General features: G+C 47.2%; 1 protein-coding gene across 1 annotated transcript in view; it reads right to left on the bottom strand.

The window, feature by feature from the left end:
* Window positions 1-25,451, bottom strand: part of DEPTOR (DEP domain containing MTOR interacting protein) — a 130,420-nt gene that overhangs the window by 5,671 nt on the left and 99,298 nt on the right. The window contains exons 7-8 of the mRNA XM_036264216.1: window positions 24,297-24,367; window positions 21,970-22,074 (exon numbers count right to left, since the gene is read on the bottom strand). Of these exons, the coding sequence (XP_036120109.1) occupies window positions 21,970-22,074; window positions 24,297-24,367 (176 nt within the window). The remainder of the gene's footprint in view (window positions 1-21,969; window positions 22,075-24,296; window positions 24,368-25,451) is intronic.

Here is a 25,451-nt window from a genome sequence, read left to right as displayed (position 1 = left end):
ACCCAAATATAAAACAATGGCCCTCAAACTGTAGTGCAAGTATAAATCACCTTTGGGGGCTTATCGAACATGTGAATTCACAGATCTCACCCAAGACCTACCAAACCAGACTCTTTGAGGGCGGGTCCCAAGAATCCGCACGTTCATTGAATATATCAGGTGATTTTAATCAAGCACTGTGTTGAGAAGCAGAGCTATAAAGTATGCACTGGAATTCTTTCTACCAAACTATTTTAAGAGTTCGCCCCGCCCCTGACAATATTACAACAACGCATTCTACAGCCGTGAGCATCAACAGCCTCGGGTACAAGAGGCCCACCGGCATTTCCGATTTTATTATCATCATCATTTCTTGCCTGAAGTCTATTATTTTTATAGCCAAATTTTGCTATCTTCCGGACTTCAAAATTCATAACAGTGTATAAAATGCTGAAGTTTAGAAGTATCATCAGAGATAACAGCCAAGGTGCTGGAAACAACACCAAACTCACCACACCTGCTGCCACGTGAGCCACGTCTTTCAACCGCTGATGTGGCACGTCCAGACCTGCAGGAATGAGGATGGAGGCTTTTTCCCCTTTTTTGTTAATCCTCACCCAAGGGTATTTTTTCAATTAATTTTTAGAGGGAGTGGAAGGAGGGGGAGAGAGACACATCGACGGGTTGCCTCCAACATGTGCCCTGACTAGGGCCGGGTATTGAACCCAGGTATGTGCTCTTGACCGGGCATCGAACCCCAGAGCCTTCCGTGAGCAGGCTGACGGAGCAGGCTCCAACTGCTGAGCCACAGCAGCTGGGATGAGGACAGAGGCTTCTGGGAGCCAAAGTATCACGAATTAAAGAAGGCTGAGGGTGCACCAGGGCAAATGAAAGCCACGAGCTGATTAAGAAATCTTTGAAAGCTACTGAAGTTGGAAGTTTAGAAGGAAAGAAGTTATATTTTGATAGTTCCCATTTCTTTAAACCTTGCTCCAAATCATACACCCTGGTTTTCATTATCTGACATAAGAGACCATTAAGTAATCGCATAAACATTTCAATAAAGCACTGTCCTTTAATGGTTGATTGTTATTTCTCCTGTTAACCACACCTGTGACTGCCTAGCCATTCATTTGGCCCATACACCTAGACCACTTATTTTGTTTTATTTTGGGGAGGAAAGGGGTCATTACATAACTTCCTTTCCCCCAGCTTTATTGACAGATGATTGACATGCAACACTGTGTACGTTTAAGGTGTACGGCCAGACCCCTTCTCAGGTTACCACCTTCCCGTTAACAGAGCAGCACTAGCGAACAGGAACACGTAATGTTGCCCAAAGATCTTTACACGCGTACTCTCATTCCCAACATAGCTTTCAGGGCAAGTACTATAATAATACTAATAATAATTCTTCTTATTATTAGTCTTTATTGATTTTAGAGAGAGAGGAAGGGAGAGAGAGAGACAGAGAAACATTGATGAGAGAGAACATCAATTGGCTGCCTCCTGCACGCCCCCCACTGGGGATCGGGCCCACAACCCAGGCATCTGCCCTGACCGGGAATCGAACCGGCAACCTCTTGGTGCATGGGTCGACGCTCAACAACTGAGCTACACTGGCTGGGCAATTATTATTGTTATTATTCCCATTTCACAATGAAAGGTCCCGACTTAGAGAAGTAACTGGAGTTAGTAAGTAGTGGAGCCGGGATTTCTACTACAAACTCCTGTAAGAAGCTCTGGGCTACCCCACCTCCAAGGGACAGATGAGCAGCTCCCTTCCCGTCGGCAGGACACCACATGGATGAACACCCCACCCTGGTATTGAAGCACCTCTCACACACTGAATTTCTTCAGAATGTGGCATTCGATTTTTCCTTCTATCACCCTTGAAAATGATCACTACCAGCACCCTTATCATCATCACCACTAGCATGAAAGAATGATGGAAGAACATGATCAGGCACAGTAGGAGGGCATTTTTACTCTCAAGAATAACTCAAGCCTATCTCTACATCTGGCCAGCCCTGGCAGGGGTATACGTCATCTTACTAGCCTCAACCAGAGTTCAAATAACCATGTTTCTGTTTAACCTGCAGAAGAAGGAAGATTCCACTCACTGTAGAAAGTTCTGAGCATCTGCTGGGTTGAGGTGAAGAGTAATGACTCCTGGGTGAAGATTTTTAAGATGCCAGGAGGAAAGACACAACATGAACACAGGATGCAGCATCACCCTTGGTAACAATGTTGCATACAATCCAGCCAGCAAGCCCCAAACCATGCCATTTGTCGCCGCGATTGTGTCACCTAATCTGCACAGTTAATCGGCATTACCGATTCCACGCACCTTCCCTTTCTGTTGTGCCATCTTCGCTTCACAGTGGAAACAGGGGAGCAGAAGATTCAACGTGCCTCTGTCTTCTGTGGGAGGGTGAGAACGCTGCTACCGCGCTCAGTGTCAGGCACCCTGCACTCGCCTGTAGAGCTTAGCTTGTCCACAGCAAGAATGGATTTCCTAAGAAGACTTTCCCAGGGATTCTCTCCTCCCTGCCTCCCTCCCCCATGAGGGTTTCCACAGGGGTCCAGTTAAGCACAGAGTAGTGGAGATAAGTCCCCGTGTCAGGCCTGCAACCAGGGCGCTGAGTCCCTCTGAGTCCCTTCACTTCTCCCTTCTTCTTCCGCTGATAAGCTGGGCTGGAAAGTGTTACATATATTAGGGACTTTAAAGTACCTTTCAGCTCTAAGATTCTATGCAAAACAAGCCACGTCCACTTCTATTTATTAGTGACTGAACTATCTAGTAACAACTTTTGTTTACTGGTTACTCATGTGTCAAGAACTAGGCTAGGAGTGTGGGTACATTACATCTGGAAAGGGGACATTATTTTAGATGTGTAAACGGAAGTTCAGAACAATACAAATGAAAGAATGTAAGATAAGAGTCTGTCTCAAGCACTTACATGTTTTAGATATATAAACAATAACAACAAAAATGTCTAAAGGACATATTATAAAGCTATGTTCTATTAGGACACCTAAGTAGTATTAATGTAGGCACACAGATCAATGGAATGGAATGGAAAGTTCAGAAGCTGACTCCCACACATGGGCATTTGACTTATACAAAGGCACACTGCAGAAAAGAGGAACATTTTATGACTATAAAAGGCCAGTCTATCAAAAAATGTAAAAATTGCCCTGGCCAGCTTGCTTAGTGGTTAGAGCATTGGCCTGCAGACCAGAGAGTCCTGGGTTCAGTTCCCGCTATGGGCACGTACCTCGGTTGCAGTTTGTCCCCGGACCGGGTTGGGGTCGTGTGGATGGCAACCAGTCGATGTCTCTCTCTCACATTGATGTTTCTCTCTCTTCCTCCCTCCCTCCCTCCCACTCTATCTGAAGATAAGTGCAAAAAGTGTCCTTGGGTGACGATAAAAAAAAAAATTAAGAATTATAAACATTTGTACCTAATGTATATATACCAAACACACATGCCTAACAGAAAAGCCCCAAAACACATGAAGCCAAATTCACAGAATTCAAAGGATAAATAGACAACTCAACAAGCATAGCTGGAAACTGTTCTGCTCTACTTTCAATAAAGGACAGAACAGTTAGGCTTAACCCATGTCACACACATGCATAACCTATGACCCAGCAATTCCCCTCCTAGATATGCATCTACTACTATGATTACACATGATTAGTTTGTATACACTTAGAAAACAAAGAACTAATCTACGGCCTTAGAATTCCTGGGTAATAAATCACTTTGTAGTAGCTGGAGATATACATAAATAATCAGAAAAAAATAATTTATACAGTCTCTAGTTAGCGCAATAAAAACAGTGCTAACTCTCGCCTTTATAATTTCCTGGCGGTGTGACTGGGCAAGTCACACATGCTCTGCATACATCTTACTCATCTGGAAGATGAGGATCAAGTTGATTATGAGGATCGTAGCCGATTAACTGCTAAGCCCGGAGCTTAATTCCAGTGACTGAAACACTTCCTGGTGTTTCTCTTCTGCCCTCTTCCTACACAGTCTCTCCCCGTCCAACAGTCCGGTCCATGCAGATTGTTGAAAGAGAGACAAACCATCGCACAGGTCCGTACCCGGGAAAGTCAATTTGCGTTTTGGTTTGGGAAACAGAAACAGATGTTGAGTTGGAGTTATTCGTTCAGATTGAAAGTGAAAAATTAAGATGAAAATAATACAGGGTGATAAGAGAGACACTCTCCCCATCCAAGAGCGCGGTGCGACGAGAGACTTCAGACGCCGCAGTAAAACAGCAACATGGCCCTAAAACGAACGGAGCGGTGGGCTCCAGTTCAGGAATCTTGGGTCCTGTCGGTAAGATGTTCACTCCAGTTGCTTCAGAACTGGGGGAGTCGCACAGTGTAACTGGACTCCTGGACGGTCCTTCCACAACATTAGCCAGACACACACCGAGTCAAGATTTGCTAGTCGCATCTATAGGACAGAGTCCTTACATCTACAGGATGCTTTCTTTACAAAAGAACGTCCACAGTTAGCACGATGCTACTTTGGAGCTCTGGGCGCCGCTGCAGTAAATAAATGTGTCTATGTTTTGTGCGTAACATCCCTGACAGCAGAAGATGGTTCTTGGAAAATAAGAAAAGAAAATGTGCAGCTGTGGGTTCTGTCCCATAAATCTCTCCACCAAATATGCAGCTGGCTGGGGAGTGACCGCTGTGGGAGGAGGCAGAGCGCCAGGCCTCGGACAGACACAGGCGTCTCCCCAGCCAACTGCCGTCCTCTAAGCTTCATGCATTTGAAACACGCTGTAGGGCGCTGTGGTTCCCCAAAGAACAGACTGCGCAATTAGCCTGGAAAGAGAGCCAACCATATGCAAGGATGACTTTCTTCCACAATAAAACAACAAAAAGCAACTCTTAAAATTTGTGTTAAAATTGAGCAATTCAAAGTGCCTGCTGGTTTCAAAGAACCTGTGCTTCCAACCCCAATGGACCAAAGGTCTGTTTCAGACCTAGGCTGCCTTTGGTCCACTTTGCCTGGTTGGAGGTGGTGGTGGTGGTGTTGGGGGTGGGGCGGGTCAGCCAAGGGAAGACTGTGGTGCACTTAAAGCAGGGGGAACATGGGGCACCGTGGTTCAGTCCATAGCACTTGGATTCCCCAAATTAGGAAGAAAACGGGCCTTCCTGGGGATTGTCTCTGGGGTGGTGGCTAAGGCTGACCGGAGGGTTTGTGGCTTACCCTGGTGGTTCCTGTCGCCTTCCCACAGACGGTTCATGATTGCACTAGGACCACTTCCAAGATCTGCTTGTTCTGAGACAGACAGCATGCTCTCGAGCCGGTGGTTTCTCGGGGTATGGGGGCATTTGGGCACTGAGGAGAAGCGACCTTTGCACATTGTAACTACAAGATTCCGTGGACTCCCTGCTGCTGAGGGAAAGGAACCTGTCACCTGGGAGCCCATACACCACAGGGGACATGCAAATGACCTAGCCCACCCCCGCCCCAGCTCCCCACACAAAGTTGGCTTACACTGTGGATACAGAAAGTTCCTTCCAATTCCCTGTCATTACCCCTTGGGGTTTCCAACAGCAGGAAACACACTCTCAACACACAAATCAACACCCACAGGAGTTTACAGCTCAAAGGAAGAGGCTCCAGAAGGTCAGACTTCCACCCCGACCCAGATTCTTTTGTCCACAAGAATCTTTTACCCAATTAGCTGTTTACCCTTAGAATGCTTACTATTAGCCACTTCACACCCATAAATTACTATGCTTTTTCCTGGATTATGCTAAAAACTGCAAATTTAATGTATCAAAGATTTTAAAAGAGATTATTTAATGAGATGCAGGACATAGCAACACAATTCATCAGGCAAATAATTGCATTATAACTTTGCTTCCACAAATGCAATGCATTCTTCATCTGTTATTCTATTCATAAGGGGTGACATTACCTAACCTCTAGAGGTGAGCCAAAGTCTCAGTCCCCTTATTCTACCTCCACAGCGGTGCTGCTTCTCTGAGCTAAGAACAAAGTGTGTGCGCGGGGTCAGCCAAGTGTGTGTGTGTGTGTGTGTGTGTGTGTGTGTGCACATGTACATTCTACAGAGACACACAGGCCACCATCTGTTAATAGCGTTTTGGTGGGTAAAGTAAAAGGATTATAAACAGGACTGAGCATGGGTGTGATGAAGTCTGGACTAAGCAACATCAGACATTCTTTGCTAAAGCTAATGGGAGCTGAGTGCCTACAGGAAAGAAAGCCAAGTCTCTGGTTTCTAGAACCCCGTCCTTGTTCTACCAGTACCTGGGCCAAGCACTGTGTGGGCCAGGGCCATGGGCTCCCAATCAGGCTATTCAACTCTCTGTTCTGAATGTGCTGAAGGATCAGGAGTTTCACAGTGACTTGGCTGAAGGCTGGGAGTACAGCCTCCCACCTCCCGCCTCCCACAGTCTAGCAATAAACAGTGGGCATGGCCCAGTGTGTCATATTCTAAATCACTTTATCTTGGGGTGCCTCACACCCTAGACCCAGAGAACCACATGGATTTGAAGATTGGGGTTCCCTCTGATATCTTTATTCCTAGAGAAACAAGATTAGCCAGATGGAGAGAAATGAAGGACAAGAAAAATAAAATAATTTGAACACATTTGAATGGCACCATGATCAGGGCACCGGGTCCAGACAGACCTGGGCTCATTGAGCTCCTGATTCTCACGTCTAGTTGCAGAGCCAGAGGCTGTGACTCCCACTCTTTCAAGCTGAACTGTAACGTGCAGGTAATATCCAGCTCCAAGGATGGCGACAAAGACGGGAGGAGAGGATGACACACATTAAGCCACGATCGCTGTCCCCAGCAAGATGCTCCACAAAAGTCGGTTCCTTCTCCCCATTGCCCTTGTGGGACATGAAGTTACATTGAGCAGTCTACCCTCTGGGCCAGCTCCCAAGCCTGCGAATGTGGACTTCTAATGCCAAACCACTGGATTCTTAGCCAAGACCAAACTCCCCTGCTCAGTCTTTATGCAAGAAAGTGATTAATTTATAGGCTGAGCCTGGAAAATTGACTTCCATTCTGGGCATTGAAAAATGCTTCCAGGAAAGTTTTCCAGATGACCGTATTTAGCCTGGTCATATTTCTTCTGTCTTTTATAAAGTAGCTGGAGGAAGCCATGTTGTGTACATAACTAGAATTTGCTAGAACCAGTTCTTTTTAGAAGTTTGGAGAGAAAAGGTCAGAGGACTCCTATCTTGAGCATTTCATCTATTTTGGGTTCCTGCCCCAAGGAACAAGAAACAGGGTGCAAGAAAGAGACAGTTTCTGCTCACAGAGAAATGGTGGAGACTCTAGATAATGTAAAGAATGTAATTCCACGCACAGGAGCGTGGACAAGGTACAGTCCTCGGGGAAGGCTCTCTGCCCCTTTAAGGGCATCCTCTGCTCTCCCCTCCGGGGGGATCTCACATGCACCTCCCACCCTTTCCCCATACGCGTACTGAGGACATGCTGTGGACCAGAAATTAGGAAGAACGTGAATATATGTAGGAAGGTGGAGCTCTGTGGTGGTCACGCTAGACTATCTGTCCCCGGTTCCCTTTCCAGGGCAGCTCCAGGTTCAAGGTGACCTCACGAAGAAATCAGCCTGGCATCTGGAGGGTGGAAGCACTCCTCCTGGCTGCCATGGTTACAGTGAGGCGGACACAGGGCCACGGAGGAGGTCCAGCCTGTCCCTGCTCTGCGCTGCTCCACACCCAGCTCTCCTGCCCGAACGACCGTCCTGATGACCAGCAGTGGCTTCTAGCCCCCCAACGAAGTCACAGGCTTCTAGAGAGTCCTTCGTGGGCCTCACTTACAGAATGAAAGCTAGTGTCAACCAACCAGGACTAAAGGCTTGGGAACCATAAACGACTGAGGTGCCTGCCGAGGGCCCGGGGACATGAAATCAGCAGAAACGAGCAGCTCTGACTACACAGGCAGAGATGCTGACGACGCGCCTTGTTCTCCTTCCTCTGAGGGGAGAGACGTGCAGGAGGCTGGGAGCTTCGGCTTGGCCTCGCGCCCCCTCGTCCAGCTCCTCCTCCCGCTGCCCGCCCTGCAGCAGGAGGAGTCTCACGTCCACCCCCAGACCCTCTGAAAGACGGGTCGAAAGGAACCAGTCTCCCGGGCTGAACAGAAAGGACGTGGCGGTGGACTCCACGGGGCATCCACGGGACAGCTCGCGGCCCCGACAGGGACAGGTGTGCGGACAGAGGCTGAGGTTAATAAGAGAAGCAGGGTCCAGGCAGGGATGAGGAGGGGCTTGGAGCTAGTGGAGACCACGGCACGCTGAGGCCGTGTGCTGGCTGACACGAGTGTCCGGGACGAGGATCACGGGCCGGGGGCGGAGGAGAGCTTGGGGGGGTTCCACTTTGGGAGCAGTGGCGCGGAGGTGACGGGTGGAGTGGTGGGCGCTGAGCATGGGATTGTTACTGCACGTGAAACACCCAGTCGTAGACCACGGTGTATTTTCCCAGTGATTTCTCCCTGTATGGATCCTACTTCCACCCGATCAGAAGCTCCTGAAGAGAGCAGCTTCCCAGCTCCCGAGTCCCACAGAAAGGCTCGTGCCGCAGGTGGGCCTGTGTCCCCCACCTCCCCGGACCTGGTGCAGGCAGGAGACAGGGTGTGTCCCCAGTCCTGGGACGCTGGCTCTGTGAAGTGCACTTCACCTCGTCCACCCCAGCTGTGGACGTGTGCAGGCGGCCACCTGCCCAGTGCACAGTTCAGTTGGGGCACTGTGGTCCCTCTGGGGTAGCACAGCTGGTCCCCCGTGTCCGTGACAAAGGCATCTTTCTCTCGGGGCGCAGGGCCCCGTGGCCCTCCTATGTGGACCGCTGGCTTTCCCGTCCCAGGAAGGGAGCCCCGCTGACAGCCTGGCCCTGCGGACTTGCACCACTCAGGTCGGGGGCCCGGGACTAGGCAGGAGAGCACGGAGAAAAGCCGACATGTCCGTCCACCTTTTAAAGCTAAGGACCCACCGTACATTTCAATTAATATGGAGTTGACCTGCTCTAGTCCTACACTTTCCTGTGGCGGTATGCAAAATGTCACCCTTTTCTTCTAAAAAGCCTCTGCTGCCCAGACAGGGCAGGGCACAGGGGACCCTTCCCCGGGGACAGGTGGCAGCTGTCCGCTGGCAGCCGCACCACCAGGGGGGCTGGGCCCACCCTGAAACTCCGTCCCTGGGTGCGAGACAGGCAACAGGAGCTGAGCCTTCCGGGGGCAGCTGGGGAAGCCGGCTCTCTTTTTTTTTTTTCTAGTGACATTTTTTTACTTTGAGATAATAGATTCACGCGCAGTTGCTGGAAATAATACAAAGGGGAAAAAAGAAAAAAAAATTACACAGAGAGAACCGACGGACCCTTTCCCTAGTGTGCCCACAATGGTCCTGTCCGATAAAGCTACTGTCCAATGTCACAGGCATGACACTGACACCGAGCATCCCCAGCCTGCCGAGGACCCTTCCACTGTCCTCACGGCTGCCTCCACGTCCCTCCCCCCATTTCTATAGCTCTAAAGTTCAAGAAGGTTGTGTAAGTGGGATCATACAGCACGTACATTTTCAGGCTGGCTTTTTAAATCTGGCGTAACTTTCTGGAGATTCATTCATACTGTCGCATGTCTGAATAGTTCACTCTGTTCAGAGTAGATGTACCACCGTAGGCCTAACTCTCCATCCATGGCAGCCGGGCTTCCTGAATGGCACAGGGCACAGCTGTCAGGACTCACAGCGACACGGGCTCGGAGGCGGGGTTGCCGAGGTGTGGGGGCGGCTTCTTTGCTCGTGTTGCTCCATGCCAATTCTGACGTCCACTGGAGCGGATATATTTTCAAGTGTGCTTGTCACTGATACGCTGCAAGGAAATACCTCAATACCAAAAGCCCACCACCCACGTGCCCGCGCAGTGTCTCTCCAAGTCCATCCGTGGAACACTGCCTTCCATTGGAATGTGAGGCATGAAAATCCACGCGCCTCTGCCCCAACAGGCGGGGGTTGTGCAGCACCATATCCGTCGTTAAGAGGCCTGGGGCAGTGGCTGGCACCCGACCACGGAATCACCTGTGAGTTTCTGAAAGGTGCTGATGTGTGGGCCTCACCCCAGACCAATGAATCCATTTCTCTGGGTATATCTGAGGATGCCCCTGGGGATGCTGAGGTACAGCGTAGGCTGAGAAACACTCAAGGGGCTTCGTGTTCTTGCTCACGCTTGTTTTGAACAAGAGGATGATATGTAAGCCCTGCTCCCAACGTGGAATTCAAGGCCAAGGCAGAGCTGGGATTTCCTCACCACCTGGCCCTGAACAACTCACTCAGGTCTTGCTTTCTTCTTCTGTAAAATGGGATGCACAGTACTTGCTCGCCTCTATTTCAGGACGTTGTGAGAACTCAATGATGTAGACAACAATACCTGACACGTATTGCAAGGCACTATTATTAGTGGTAATCACCGTTAAAAACAGGTGAACATGATGTAAACTCAAAGAGCTCAGGTCACAGTCGTTACTGGAATGACTCTGACGGCAGGGGTGGCACAGAGGAGGGATGGATATAACGGGAACCGGTGCTCTGTGAGCCGAGCACTGAAGCTGACCAATTACACACAGCTCATTGGGCAGCGTGGTCAGGGGACCAGCTCCCCGTGCTGGCGTCTCTCTCGCCCCTGACAGGTCACGTCACTTCTTGGGCCTTATTTCTTTACGTATAAAATAAGGAGGTTAGACTGGGAGATGCTGTTTGTTTTCTTTCAGTTTTAGCGGAAGATTCATGCATAAGATTCAGACTATCAGCAAACAGTATTAAACTGTGTGCAAAGCCACACACACACACACACATACACACACACACCCCTTTTTCCTGGGAAGAGGATCCACAGCTGCCACTGGATTCTCACAGAAGAATATGACCCCCAGATCATGTTAAGAACCAGCAGAATCTTTCTGGCTCACAGTTTCTGATCACTTGTAGTGTAAATAATACTACCATTGGCAATTCAACAGACATTTATATATGGGTGAATTTCAAACATATTTCATCTAGAAATCTACTCAGTGCAAAATCCTGGATAAGAATCAAGAACAAAAGCGAACCAACAACCATCAAACATTGTCGCTTCCTAGTTTGACGGTGACATCAAAAGACCCAGAGAGGTCCGGTGAGGATCAGAGCCCTTGGGGTCCCTGCCAGTCTGCTGGTCTTCTGCAGACCCTGCACTGTCTGTGGGGGGTGCTGAAGGGCAGACGGGGCAGGAAATGAAGTCTTAGCGCAACGAGAAACAAGTCTACAGATGAGACTCAGCCAGAATAAGAACTGGAATCAATGTCAGATAAGACACAGAATAAGGAAAAACCAGAAACTAAAACCGAAACGGAACGGGTGTCAGAGGATGCCCAGGACAGACCTTGCCGGAGGCTGTCTACAATCACATCATCAGGATCGCCACTGGGTGTCCTGACAAACTCGGGTTCGTGCCTTTGGGCTTCCTGCCAACAGAAAACACTCACCCAGGAGCACAGCTCCAACGCAGGCCCACAGTCCACCCTCGAGATCAGCAGGTTTGGGCTGCTCAGATCCTTCAGATACAGAAAGTTTAGAGACAAGGGCATATTCTTTCTCATTTCCAAAGCTCAGTCCTTTCACTTTTAAACATTTTGTGGATTTGAATTTCTTACCGTGCAAGAATGCTATCTATCCATATTATGTTCTTGGAGGACATAGCAATGCGACGGAAGCCAATGCTGAGTAGCCCCAAATGCAATACAATGCTTCTGTCCAAAGGAACAACTAAACCCCTATGACATAAAGAGCATGTTTTGCTTATATCTTCTCTCTTTTTTTTAATTGATTTTTTTTTTAGAGAGAGGAAGGGAGAGAGAGAGCAACATTGATTGGCTGCCTTCCACATGTACCCCGACTGGGGATCAAACCCCACAACCTTTTGGTGTATGAGACGATGCTCCAACCAACTGAGACACTTGGTCAGGGAGCTTATCTCTTCTCTTGGAACAATCAGTTCCACACACACACAATGGGTATATCTGAATTCATATTCAAGTATTAACCTTTGGCAAAATTCTTAACTCCTCTGGAGCTCAGTTTTTTTTATCTGTATAAATGAAGAAAGTACCCCTGTCCCAGGATTGTTATTATGAATGATAAAATAGAAATAATGCACCTAAGCGTGGTGTCTAGCATGGACTATCACTCAAGTGTTGTTTAAATTGATCTCAGACCCTCTTTCCCTAGTTCTATACTGAATCTACTCAAAGGGCAGCACAGGGTGCAAACATGTTGAATGGAAAAACTACCTTTTTGTGCAATTATGTTCAGGGCTGTCTGCCTCTCTATGTGACTGAAATAATATATGGTCTGGACATCCACGGACATGTTCAAATTCTTTTGAAAAATAAAAACAAGTGCCAACTTTGGACCAGGCAAAATGCTAGGGATTTCCACGCGAATTATCTTGTTGCTTCTACGTGGTAGTACATTTTGTATTTGTCTGTCGGTATTAGAAGATAATGATGGGGCTTTGGGAACCAACTTCCACGAAGGTATCATCTTAGAAATAGTAAGGCTTGAATAAGAATACATAGAATCAATTCCCTGAGCTCTAAAATCTTTTTTTTTTTTTTGAGAATCTATTAAGTGTCATGTGGTTTGGAAGGTGCTAGAATAAAATTCCACGGGCTACCTGCTACTCTAACAAGCCTTTTTTACTCTAGTAAAGCAAAATCAGTGCTTAGACCACAGTATCCACTGTCTCTAGCCACAGAAATTAATTTATTGAGCATGCAGTAAAACAAGAATTAGATACTGCCCCTGTACTCATAGAATATATGTCCTGGAGGAGTTAGAAGATACTGTGGGTCTGATTCACCTTACCTCATCCCAACCTCCCTTTCTCTTGCCCTAGAAAAGTTGAAAAACGAAATATTCACCTTCCCAGCCCTGCCCCCCCGAAGTGACCACTCAACACAGCTCCAGCCAGTGAGATGTGAACAGAAATGCGATGAAGAATCCCACCCAACGCAAAGAGGAGACAGGTGAGGTGTGAGATTAGGAGCCTGGCCATGCCTGTGGGGCGAGGATTCCCGGAGGAAGGAAGGGCTGGTGCAAAGGCCCCGTGCAGAGAAGACAATCACTGGTTTGAGAAACTGAAAGGTGACAATGGAGGTGAGCAAGGAGGTGAAGGGCAGGAGATCTGAAAGGCAGGTAGAGTCAGATCGTGCGGGGCTGTAGACCAGGGTGAGGCTGTTACAGTTTATCCTAAATGGACGTGTGAAACCAGTGAAGGGTCTCCAACAGGAGAGTGGTCGAACTGCTTTCCTTTGGCTGTGAGGTGGGGAATGGATCATGGAGCTGGAAGAATAGATTAGGGGACCAGTTAGAACCACTGTCGTCCTGCTGAGAGGACAGTGGTTTGGATTTAGGGAAATGAGGAAAGACAGAGGCATTTGAGATACATTTTGGAAGTACCTTGAATCGGAGGGAGAAGAGAAAAGCAAGCATGACTTCTAGGTTTCTGGCCCAAACAACTGGGAGGATGGTAATGATTATCTTCCGCGATGGTGGAGACTGGGGGGAGGAGCAGGAATGTGCAAAACAAAGCATCCAACCAACTCAACGTCCACATTCCTGTCCCAGCGACCTGACCCTGCCAGACGAAGGCTCCCATGTTGTTCTCCACCGCTTCACTCTCCCCAAGGCTGTCCTCTGGGAACCACAGCCGTGACTCTACGATCAACATCTGATTTCATCTGGCAGGAAAAAAATGGTGGGTGGAACTCAGAGACTGTGTCTAAGGGCAAAAATGATAGACTCAGCACATGGCTTGACAGTTTTCATCACAGAATTCTGGAAATAAATGAACTGTGCGGACATACAAAAATTTTTTCTGAGACCCCAAGTCTTGCACCCAGTAATGTTCCTGCCAAACATACATATCGCAATGTATAAGTAAATATTTGTGTGACTAATCAGACTCTGATCCATCACTAGACTCGAAGCTCCATGAGGGCGGGGACCTCACTGGTTTTGCCAACACTGGATCCCCACAGGACTTTACATGCAATAGACCCGCAACAACTATCTGCTGAAAGATGCTTATACAACTTTTTCTAGTCAGTGACAGAAGTTGTCTCCAGTATCAATTGTCCCCTCCCTCTTTATTAATAGAACCTCCGTTTTTTTCTGGACACATGGCCACTGTATTAGTTCCCAGCACTATCATAACAATAGAAGTATGTAATTAGGCATCAGCAGGGTCGTGCTCTCTCTGATGGCTCTAGGGGCGAGCCCTTCCTTGCATCTTCCAGCTCCTTGTGTTTACTGACAATCCTTGACCTCCCTTGGCTTATAGATGCATCGCTCCAGTCACGTGGCCACCTTCTCCATGTATTTTCATGGTGTCATTCTTCTGTGCATCTCTCTCTCTCTATTTCCAAATTTCCCTCCTCTTTTTTAAGTACACCACTCATATTGGATTAACCTAATGACCCTTATCTTAACTTGACTACCTCTGTCAAGACTCTATTTCCAAATAAGATCACATTTTTAGGTACTGGAGATTAGGTCTTCAATATGTCTTTATTGTGGGGACACAACTCAGACAGTTACCCAGAACGGGGTAACTCAACATTTCCCAGGTTCCCTTGCAGCTAAGTGTGGCAATGTGTGGGTATGTTCCGGCCAATGAGATATAAACAGAAGTAGTGTGTGCAACTTCCAGGATGTACCTTTAAAGGAGGAAGAGTGCCCTTCTGTTTCCCCTCTTCCTTTAGGAGTGACTGGAATGCAAACCTAAGGGGTAGAGTCCAGCAGCCATCCTGGACCATGAAGTAACCTTGGGAATGGCAGCTGAGCAAAGTGAAACTGCAAAATAGATCGGAGACCACAGAGACATATCTGAACGGTGGCCGGACTGCCTTCCGGCTTTTACGTGACAAAGAAATACTAGTCTCAACCATTGTTTCGGAGGATTTTATGTCACTCATAATGGAACCTAGTTAGAGCTGATACATGGCCCCAATTTATGGAATCTTCTGTAAGTCACACACCAGTGGTGACAGTGAAGACACTATCATATTTATCTTCACTTTCCGGGATACTTGGATTGGTCACGAATAATCCAGGAGTGCAGCTTTGGAAAGAGCTGCCCGGCCCTGGTTGGGACAGCTCTGACTGTCTCAGCTTCAGGCCAGTCTGGTGGTGTGCGGGGGTGGCGTGCGGGGAGGAGTGTTCCCCGACTTTGCACCTGGAGGCATAGCTGTAGTACCCAAATTTCATGGGGAAGGATAATTAAGAAAGAAAATGTCTTAAAAAGGCTCCTTTAGGGGAAGATCATCACAAAAAGGTTGAGCGACGCTGCCCGAACTCCCCGCTGCCCTCCGTCCACAGTTCTCTCCGCCCCGAAACCTAGTCACGGCTCCACTCTTTTTCCCGAAGGAACCACACTCCCTCTGGGTTTCTTCTCCACGGAATCAACCCTCTGTGCGTGTGTGCATGTGTGCACCTGTACACATGCGAACACACTACAGCATGTACACACACAGGTACACACAACCCCCAGGCACACACACAGTGCACAGACATGCGTAGGCCTAGCTGACTTCTGTTCATTCCTTAGCTCTCGGCTCAAGCGCCCTTTCCTCGGGGAGGTGCTCCCTGGCACCCCTCCCACTGTCCTGCAAAAACCGGAAGCACGGGCCCTTTTCTCCCTAGCTCTGCCCTCAGTTTATAATTCGATGTTCAGGGGGGAGTTATCTGATTGAGGTCTCTTTCCCTCTCTAGACTGTAAATCCCATGAAGGCCTAGCATCATGTTTGGCACATGACAGGTGGTGAATGAACACCGATTGAGCAAAGAGCTGTGCAGGGCTGCCCCGTCTTCTCTAGGGCTGGCAGTCGGACTTGGAGGATGGGCACAGAGCACAGGAGGGATCTGAGCAGACAAGGGATCTGGCTGAGGCCCTTAGAAGGGGCCATCTGTCCCCTTTCAGGTATGCCCAGTGGTGAGCAAAAGAACACCGACCAATCACTTTCTGTTGACTGAGAAACAGTAACTAGTAGCTCCGCTAGCACAACAGACACCTTCCCTCCGCAGACGACGTTCCTGAACTCCACTGGGAAGGAGCTGCTTCTAAAACATCACAGAGTGCATGTTCGCTTCCCTCTGTGCTGATCATCATCCCACAGTTTGCTGTCTCAGTGCCCAAACGGTCCTGGCTAACTTCATTAGAAACTTCACGTGCTTTGCCCAACCTGGGCTGTTTTGACGCAGGAAGAAAATCCCATTCCATATACAGGTTTGTCTCCATGGGAAGGAAAGGCCAACAGCAGGATTTTGACATTTTCCTCTGTGCGAGAAATAAAAAATTTGAAGGGGAAGAGGAGAACACAATGGCCACTAATCTCCTGCTCTGACAGGTAGTTCTGTTTCTACGTAAATATGCCAAGAAACAAAGGGAGAAAAGAGGCCCCAGAAGTCCACATCCATCAATTCATCCCAGCAGGAAACAAGGAAAAAAACCAGGAGTTTGGAAATCCCTCGCAGTTGGCAGTGGGTTGCCCGAAAACTTGAATACTTTCTCATAGGCTTTAATTATTCCCACTAGAAAAAAAAAAAAAAACTTGCCAGAAAACAGCAAGAATATCTTTTGTTCTTTTTTTGTAAATGCAGCTCAAATTCCTTCACAGTCTGAAGGCTGAGTGGTTTGCTCTCACAGGTGTTTGATTAAACTAAGAAAAGTGAGTATTTTGCATCTTTTACTAGGATGGCCCTGTAAGTTCTAGTCCTGACTCAAGTAAGGGGCTGGTGCCAACATAAAAATGATTTATGCTGTCTTCTGCAAGCTGGCTCAGGTGACCACATGATCGTGCTAACAATTCCTTTTGAATCGAATACAAATTCTCCATGCCAGAGGCAGGACAGGTCATGCATCCCTGAGCAGTTTACAAGGGGCTGAGGGTTGCATTGGACCATATCACCTATTGAGCTCTGCCTCATGGTTTGTTGTTGTTGCTTTTAAATAATGCAATAGGAAGCATTATTAGGGCTTTGGGATAAAGACCAGGTTTGAATCTAGCTGTGACATTTTCAAGCTGGGTGACCTTGTTTAAGAGATGAACTGGATTTTGGTTTCCTCATTTGCAAAGTAGGGAGAACATGACCCACCCACCCTCAGGAGCTGTAAGAACAATAAGAGATAAGGTGCATGAAATATGTAGGACTCAACACAGGTGTTCATGAGTGAATTTCTTAGCCTTTCTATTAAAATACCCATCCATTGGATTACTCAACACATTTGCTTCCAGCACTTACTGAATGCCAGGAACTGTGCTAAGTTCTAGAAATATTGCAGTCAAGGCAGACAAGGTTCCTACACTGTGGAGCTCCTGGGGACATATAGATATGAAACATCTAAGTACTATTATCAGATTCTGATACATATGATGTTTTTTAAAAACTCAGACAGGATAATATGATAAAGAGTAACTAGGGAAGACAGGGAGAATATCAAAGGGCATAGGAAGGAAGCAGTATGAAATGATACAGCACCTCATTAGAACTGTAATCAATCGCTCTCTCTTTTATGTGGGTCTTGATGCAGACAACACTAACGATAAGGTTAGTTTGAAGCCTCTTGTAACATCTGCTTCTTTTTTGGTCTCTGGGAACAAATGTGCTACTACTGATGAAGAGAAGATTATTGGCAGGGAAGAGAAAAACAAAGTGCAGTAAAGGCAAGTTTTCTTTCCTTTAAAAAAAAATTTTAAATTGATTTTTAGAGAGAAGGAGAGAGAGAGAGCGCAAAACATTGATCTGTTGCTCCACTTATTTATGCATTTATTGGTTGATTCTTGTAGGTGTCCTGACCAGGGATCAAAGCCACAACTTTGGCATATTGGGACGATGCTCAACCAAGTGGGCTACCCAGCCAGGGCCAAAGGTAAAATTTTCAAACAAGCTTGAGATAGTGTAAAAGTCTAGTATTTGACTAAAACATCTAAACTCAATTCCATTTACAACTGAGGGCAAGTGAGAACCCTCCCTGCTCTGCAGTCACCTACATCTCAACAGCCCTGCCCTGCAGATTAGCTGCCTTTCCAGCCCCCCAGCCTGGCAGCTGTGTAGAGGGGGCAGCATGAACTACCTGGAGGCACCGGGCCAGGTGGCCTGGGCACAAAGGCCACAGATTTCTCTGTTCCAACCCGGAAAAGGATGGAGATAGATCTTATTCCTCTCACTAAGGACACATTTTCTCTGAAGTTCTTCCAGACTTTCTAAAGATGTAAATGTTAATATGTACGCCAGGGTCTCTCTCCCCTCATCATCCATTTAAAACAGGCAAAGAGCTCTCCTTTGGGTCCGGAAAGGTCTGGAAGTGTCATGGCAGCCAGCCTGGGCAGTCTGAGGCCTGTCCTTGCTGCACACTGGTGACCCACATCTTAAAACTTTCCTATCCCTGGGCAGCTGGTGTGGCTCCGTGAGTGAGCATTATCCTGTGCACCAAGAGGTCCGGGTTCCACTCCCAGTCAGGCACATGCCGGGCTTCAGGCTCGATCCCCATCAGGGGGCATGCAGGAGGCAGCCGATCAATGTATCTCTCTCTTCCTCTCTCTTAAAAGCAATAAAGGAAAAATGTATGTTTAAAAAAGAATATGCTTAAAACAACAACTTTCCTATCCTTGTAAGTAGAAGAAATAAAAGAGAAATGGGACACAGAGAAACTCAGTTGCAAAATCATCTGGTTTTGGTAAGTAAAGCGGCGAAGTTAAGCAGCCTCGGTGAAAATAGAAGAATCCCGTGGGATGCAAAGCCCCGAAGCCCACCTGCAGGGCATTGTTCACGCAGGAAAGCAGGACAAAGCCGGCGTGATCTGAGAGGGGGTGTCCAGTGCGGAGGTGACAAGGAAGGCAAAGTGAAGCCCCTACACTGTCCTGGGCTGGCTCTTGCCAGTCAGAGGTGCAAAGAGGAAGCTTCTGGCCAGAATTATGGACAATCGCTAGCAGCCAGACCAGCAGCTCCGTCACGGCCCAACTCAGGCATGCTCCTGCGGGTGGGCCAGCAGCCATGCCCCGCCCCGCCCCGCCCCGCACAGACACTCCAGCCTGCAGCTTCCCACCCGTGGGCTGTGCTGATGGGACAGGTTGGTGGAAACAAGCTTGTAGGATCAGATTATACAGATGGCTCTTTATATTAAGTGGAGTTATTCTATAACCAATACATATGACAGAACAGAAAATACTGTACTCAGTGTTTTCTATAAGAAAATAATGTACTAGGCAATATAAATGAATACACACAGGTAAAGTAGATAGAAGGGAATGGTAGTCCTGGCCATTTTTATTTAACCAACAGTACAATTAAAAACTATATCTTGGTGGGGGAGGTTGGTGGGAGGTGGAAGAGGGCCTAGAGGGGATAAATGGTGATGGAAAAAATTAAATGAAAAAACAAAACAAAACTATATTTATACAGTATATTCATTCCAATACAGAGTTTGACCAAAAGCAGATTGGATCAGTTATAGTGCTTATCTTAAGATTCCACTGGTGTGTTTCTATCAAATGATAAAATGTTGTGATAGGCAATTTAAACAGTTTTCCCTCTTACTGGATGTAACGGAAGTTATAATATGCTAATGTGCTTTATAAATTTCCAAGAGAAGAATAAAGTATAAAAAACTGTCTAGCCCAGCCGGTGTGGCTCAGTGGTTGAGCATCGACCCATGCACCAAGAGGTCAGTAGTTCGATTCCCGGTCAGGGCACATGCCCAGGTTGTGGGCCAAATCCCTGGGGCAGGGGCATGCAGGAGGCAGCCAATCGATGTTCTCTCTCATCGATGTTTCTATCTCCCTCTCCCTCTCCCTTCCTCTCTCTAAAAGCAATGAAGAAAAAAATAATTAAAAAAAATAAAATAAAACTGTCTTGATCACAGAAGCTCAGGACAGGATATTTTGCTGGACAAGAGAGCTGTGCAGCACAATGTTGGAAGTGTTGCTCTAGTAAATTCTATACTGCTCTACAACATATGAAAACTATTGTACAAGCCCTAAGAAACTAAGAATATAAACCATGTGAAATATGAGCTTATGGAATTGGAAAAAAATATACCAGGTTGCCCATCTATCAGAGTATATACATTAAGGAGTTAATTACTTAGTCAATAGACAATGCCTAGAACAATTATGCATGTTCATCAATGATAATGCACTAAAGTCAATTAAATACAATTGGCCAAGCAAAACAAGGTCCTTTGCCGCAATAGAAATGCTTTGCTTTCCACAAAGGAAACGAGCTTAAGTCAAAGTCCCACGGGCAAGTGAGTGTATGCTCAGGACTAAAGCGCTGTGCCAACAATAATTTATACTAGTACTTTACTGTGGAAATAAAATATAAAACCCTTCCCATAGCCAAGAGTTCCATTAGAAAATGAAAAAAAATCGGCCTCGGCACAGATACAAACGCTCGCCCTTTATGCTCCTGGCCAACTTTCCTGCTCTGGGTCCCTCTGGTGCTGTGCCCACCGCAGAACGAAGGAGGTGGGCAGGGACTCTAACACAGGCCACCTTAGCCAGCAAGGCTTCGAGGCCTTGGGCAGAGCACCGCCCTGGGAGCCTGTGCTGCAGGTATGAACCAGGGTTCAGACTGGCCGGGGTGGGGTAGGGGTGGGCAGAGTCAGCCCCTAGTCACACCAGCGCTGATTACCCAGACTGCGGTGACCTGTGCTCTGGGCTCCTGTGCGCCAGCCTCTGTGCCCACCTTTCTTTCCCAGTGGAAAGAGCAATGCCAGAGGGAAGGTGCTGGAAATCAGAGCTGGGCAGATCCAAGTCAGGCCTGTTGCTTCACTGGGCTGCTGCTCTAGAAGCATGGACGGGAGAGGACGCAACTGGAGTGACAGGGGAATGATCTGTCGCTTTCGAGCGTTCTGCGTCCTGCCATGGTCCCAATCAAGAGATAAACTTCCTCTGTGGAATGTTTTACAGACGACAGAAACACACACACACACACACACACACACACACACACACACTTGCTAGATAAAGGTGTTTTCAAGCAGAAAAGCAATGCACTCAACATCCTCTTGTATCATATTTTGGTATAAATAAAAAACAATGTGTGTGTGTGTATACACTGATGTATATGCACATATGTGTATATGCATACATATATACAAGAAGTCTGGAAGCATAGAGATCAAAATGTTAACAGTGCTACACTGTATTGTATGTGTTTTACACTTCAATAAAACTGTTTAAAATGTTAACGGTGGTTGTCTCTGAGCAAGGAAAGATTACAAACAACTATAATTTCTTTTTCTGTTTGTTATTTTCCAAATTTTCTTGACTATATATGTACTACTTTGGTACTAAAAAGACGTAAACATTCTTTTAAAAAATCTTACACAATTCATTCTATTTTTTTATATTTGTGTAGTTCTTTGTACTTCATCAAGTGTTTCTACGTATTTAATTCCTAAAACTTCCGAGGTAATACGGCTGTCGTTCCAGAAAGGAGGACACTGGCGCGGAGCCGCACGGAACTCGGACTTTCTCAGAGCCAGTGGGCTGGGGACCCGCAGAGCCCGGCCGTGAACCCAGTTCGCCTCCCGCGGGGACGCGCTCCACACAGAACAGAGGTAGGAGAGTTATTATATCAGATTTCAGCAAACAGAAACCTTTTGTTTTCACACTCAGTGTTGGTGAAGGGAAGAAATGTGAACAACCACGGTGCTTTGGAGACAGGGAGGCACAACGAGAGGGCTAGGAAAACGCTTCCTCCCAGTTGCCACATCAGATGCTCTTGGCTCCCTTTCAACCCCATTCAGAAAGGGAAGAGGAGACTTGAAAAAATTTGGGAGCGAACACTGAGGGTGCGAAAGCACAGATGGACCAACAGTAAACTGAAGCGGGAGGTCTTCCGACACCGCTCTGTGGGAGGTACCTTCATTCCCGCCGCTGCCGCAGGGCCACTGGGGTCCACGGCCTGGATGTGGCATGGCTTACTCCCTCGCACCACGAAGCCCCAGCCAACAGCGTCACCGACGATCTGCAGAGGAGAACCACAATGAGCAGCCAGCAGACGGCCTGGCAACCCGCCTGCCCTTCCCAGAGTGAGAAAGCTGGCCCAGGGGGCACTGCAGTTTGCTGTTATCCGGGCAAGTCTGTTCTGCCCCATCTCCACCCGGCAAGGGAGCGGAGGGAACACTCTGCTTCTCTGGCAAACACAGGCCCACGGATGCAGAAGATGCGGTCAAGAAACACTTGTTTGGCAAAAGGCAGCCTCTTCTGGGAGGGCACTACTCAGTGCACAACCAACCAGGCGCGGCGCCTCGCTCCCAGGCTGCTCGGCAATGTCCCATCAGGGTTCAGTGGGAAGCTCAGAGCGTCTTCGCCACGTGGTTGAACCTTCTCTCCAGACCCCATTTTTACTGCGTTTGCTCCTTTTCTCTAAATCTAAATGACATTTTCTTGATGCTCCTGCTGCGTCACTGTGGTCTCAAGTAACAATTTAAATGACTACTGCTGACAAATACGAAGAGCCTTGGCTTTCTCTACCAACCAAAGAAAGTGAAAAGTCCACAAAGTTCACAATTTACAAGTAGATGCTGATCCAAAAGGTATCTGCAACCAGAGGGTGACTTTTCCCACAGAACTGCTCTTAGAAATGGCAGTTCCGTCCCCTGGGTGGCTCCCAGACATGTCAGTAACTGAAGTACAGACAAAATAGTCACAATCAAGTCCTAGCAATGCCGGCACTGAAATTTTAAACCAAAAAGAGCCCCGGCCCATTTGGCTCAGCGGTTAGAGCATTGGCCTGCGGACCAGAGCTGTGGGTTGGATTCTGGTCAAGGACATGTACAGTCCCTGGCGCTGGTCAGGGTCATGCGGGAGGGTAGCCAGTCAATGTTTCTCTCCCCCCCGTCCCCGCCCCACTCTATCTGAAGATAAATGAGGAATATCCTTGGGTGAGGATTAAAAAAAAAAAAGTAAAACCAAAAGGAAATACTTTAAAAATACAGTCAACTGTCTCTTGAATAATTACAGCCTGAGGAAAGGCAGGGAAACCAATGAAACTTCGACAGACATTCTCAAAGATTGTAGGCACTTCATTGGCTGTAGGGTTTGCTGTTATCCGTTCATCGTGCCTAGTTTCAGTTCACCCTTTCCCCTGCGGCAGACGCACTCGCAGTGTGTTTGCACAGTGACTGGCTGTGACTGGGACCCTCCTGTGTAACGGCTCGGTGCTCAGAATGCGAACCAGTCCTTGACTGATGTTGGCAGTGTAAATGAGTATGCAAAGATCTTCCCCACCGAGTCCATAAAGAAAAGGTAGAAGAGGAGAAGTGTTTAAAAAGGAGGTCAATGGAGGTCTGGCCGGTTTGGCTCAGCGGTTGGAGCGTCGGCCTGCGGTCCGGAGAGACCCCGGTTCGGTTCCCGCTAAGGGCATGTACCTCAGTTGCAGTTTGTCCCCAGCCCTGGTTGGGGTTGTGTAGGTGGCAACCAGTCGATATGTCTCTCTCACATTGATGTTTCTCTCTCTTTCTCTTCCTCCCTCTCTCCCTCCTGCTCTATCTGAAGATAAAGGGGGAAAAAATGTGCTCGGGTGAGGATAAAAAAAATAAGTAAGTAAATAAAATAAAAAGGAGGTCAATGGAGACGTGGAGAGACTGAGGAAGAGGCCAGGGGAAGGGGAGGGGAGAGGTGCTTTCAGACAGAGCACGTGGATTCTGTGTGAGAAAACCAGTGGGGTCAGTAGGGGTGGGAGGAAGGCTGAAGGACCTCCCGAAAGGGGCAGGTGGTCAGGTGCTCAAGGTACGCAGTGCTCCCCAATCAGGTGCATAGAGCAGTCAAGACGTGTTAACACTGCCAAAAGCACCATTCCTTATGCTAGACTAATTTATCCCTCAGTTTTCTTTCTCTACCTAAAGACTCTCCTACTGTCTTAAATGGTTTTTAGAATTAACTGTAACCCAGAAGGGATTATTGACTATTTGTGCTACCAATTGCCCTAGAATCTGTAATTATATCACACAATAGAAATCTTTTTATAAGGACACATCAAAAGGAGTTTTACATTAATAATAAATCATGCCAAGACTTAAAGCATTTTAGTGCCTAAGGGTCAAGAAGGCCCACGAGTATAATTATGCCATAAACAAAAGGAAAATTTCTTCAGTTCCATCTGTAAAATACACATGGACACACTGACATGTTGGCATGGCCCAGAAAAACCAGCAGCACAGGAGAAAACCCAAATAACGAGCCTACCGTGAACGTCTTCCTCGCGTACGGTGCTCCGGGAGTCAGGAGTTCCTCGGAAGTGACGGGTCTCTTTAACACTGTAAGACAGACACAGACAGAACCAAGGTGCATCTCTGGGCCCTCATTCATTCTCAGCAGGTATCTGCCTGCACGCCTCAGATGTGACCATTGGGGAACAAAAGGGGGAAAGGTCCCTGCCTCACAGTGTATACTCTAGCTGAGTGAAGACAGAAAATATTAGCAAACATAGATAAGCCTACACCTAACTTACAGAGCTATGGGAGGAAGAAGAAATGGAGCAGCGTAAAGGGAAGAAAGAGGGCCAGGGAGGGGGTAAGAAGTGGGCTCACCACACACAGTTACAAATGTTATTTTCTTGTGATGAGAACTTTTAAGACCTACTCTCTTAGCAACTTTCAAATACACATTGCAATGTTATTAATGATAGTCACCATGCTGTATACGACATCCCCAGTACTGATTTATTTTATAAAAGAAGTTTCTACCTTTTGACCATGATCTCCCATTTTGCCCAGCCCATCCCCTCAACTCCGGTAACCACCGATCTGTTCTCTGTATCTCTCAGTTTGTTTTTGTTTTTCAGATTCCACATATAAGTAAGATCATATAATATTTATCTTTCTCTGTATGACTTAATCTCACTTATCATAATACACTCCAGGTCCACCCGTGTTATTGCAGATGGCAAAAAATTGAAAAAATGACAGAAAATTTCCCTTACCTGGTGAAAGAAATAGACATACAAGTCCAGGAAGCCCAGAATGTCCCAAACAAGATGAATCCAAAGAAGCCCACACCAATACACATCATAATTAATGCCAAAGGTTAAAGACAAAGAGAGAATCTTAAAAGCAGCAAAATAAAAGCAGTTAGTTACCTACAAGGGAACGACCATAAGACTGCCAGCTGATCTCAACAGAAACTTTGCAGACCAGAAGGACATGGCAAGAAATATTCAAAGTGCTGAAAAGCAATGACCTACAACCAAGATAACTACCCAGCAAAGCTATCATTTAGAATTGAAGGTCAGATAAAGAGCTTCCCAGACGAGAAAAAGAGTTCATCACCATCAAACCAGTATTACACGAAATGTTAAAGGGTCCATCCCCTGGCTGGTTTGGCTCAGAGGTTAGAGCGTTG

This window comes from Molossus molossus, unplaced genomic scaffold (assembly GCF_014108415.1).
Source record: "Molossus molossus isolate mMolMol1 unplaced genomic scaffold, mMolMol1.p scaffold_m16_p_16, whole genome shotgun sequence".
Lineage (NCBI taxonomy): Eukaryota > Metazoa > Chordata > Mammalia > Chiroptera > Molossidae > Molossus > Molossus molossus.
Note: the sequence above shows the minus strand (reverse complement) of the source record. Positions and strands in the feature narration are given on the sequence as shown.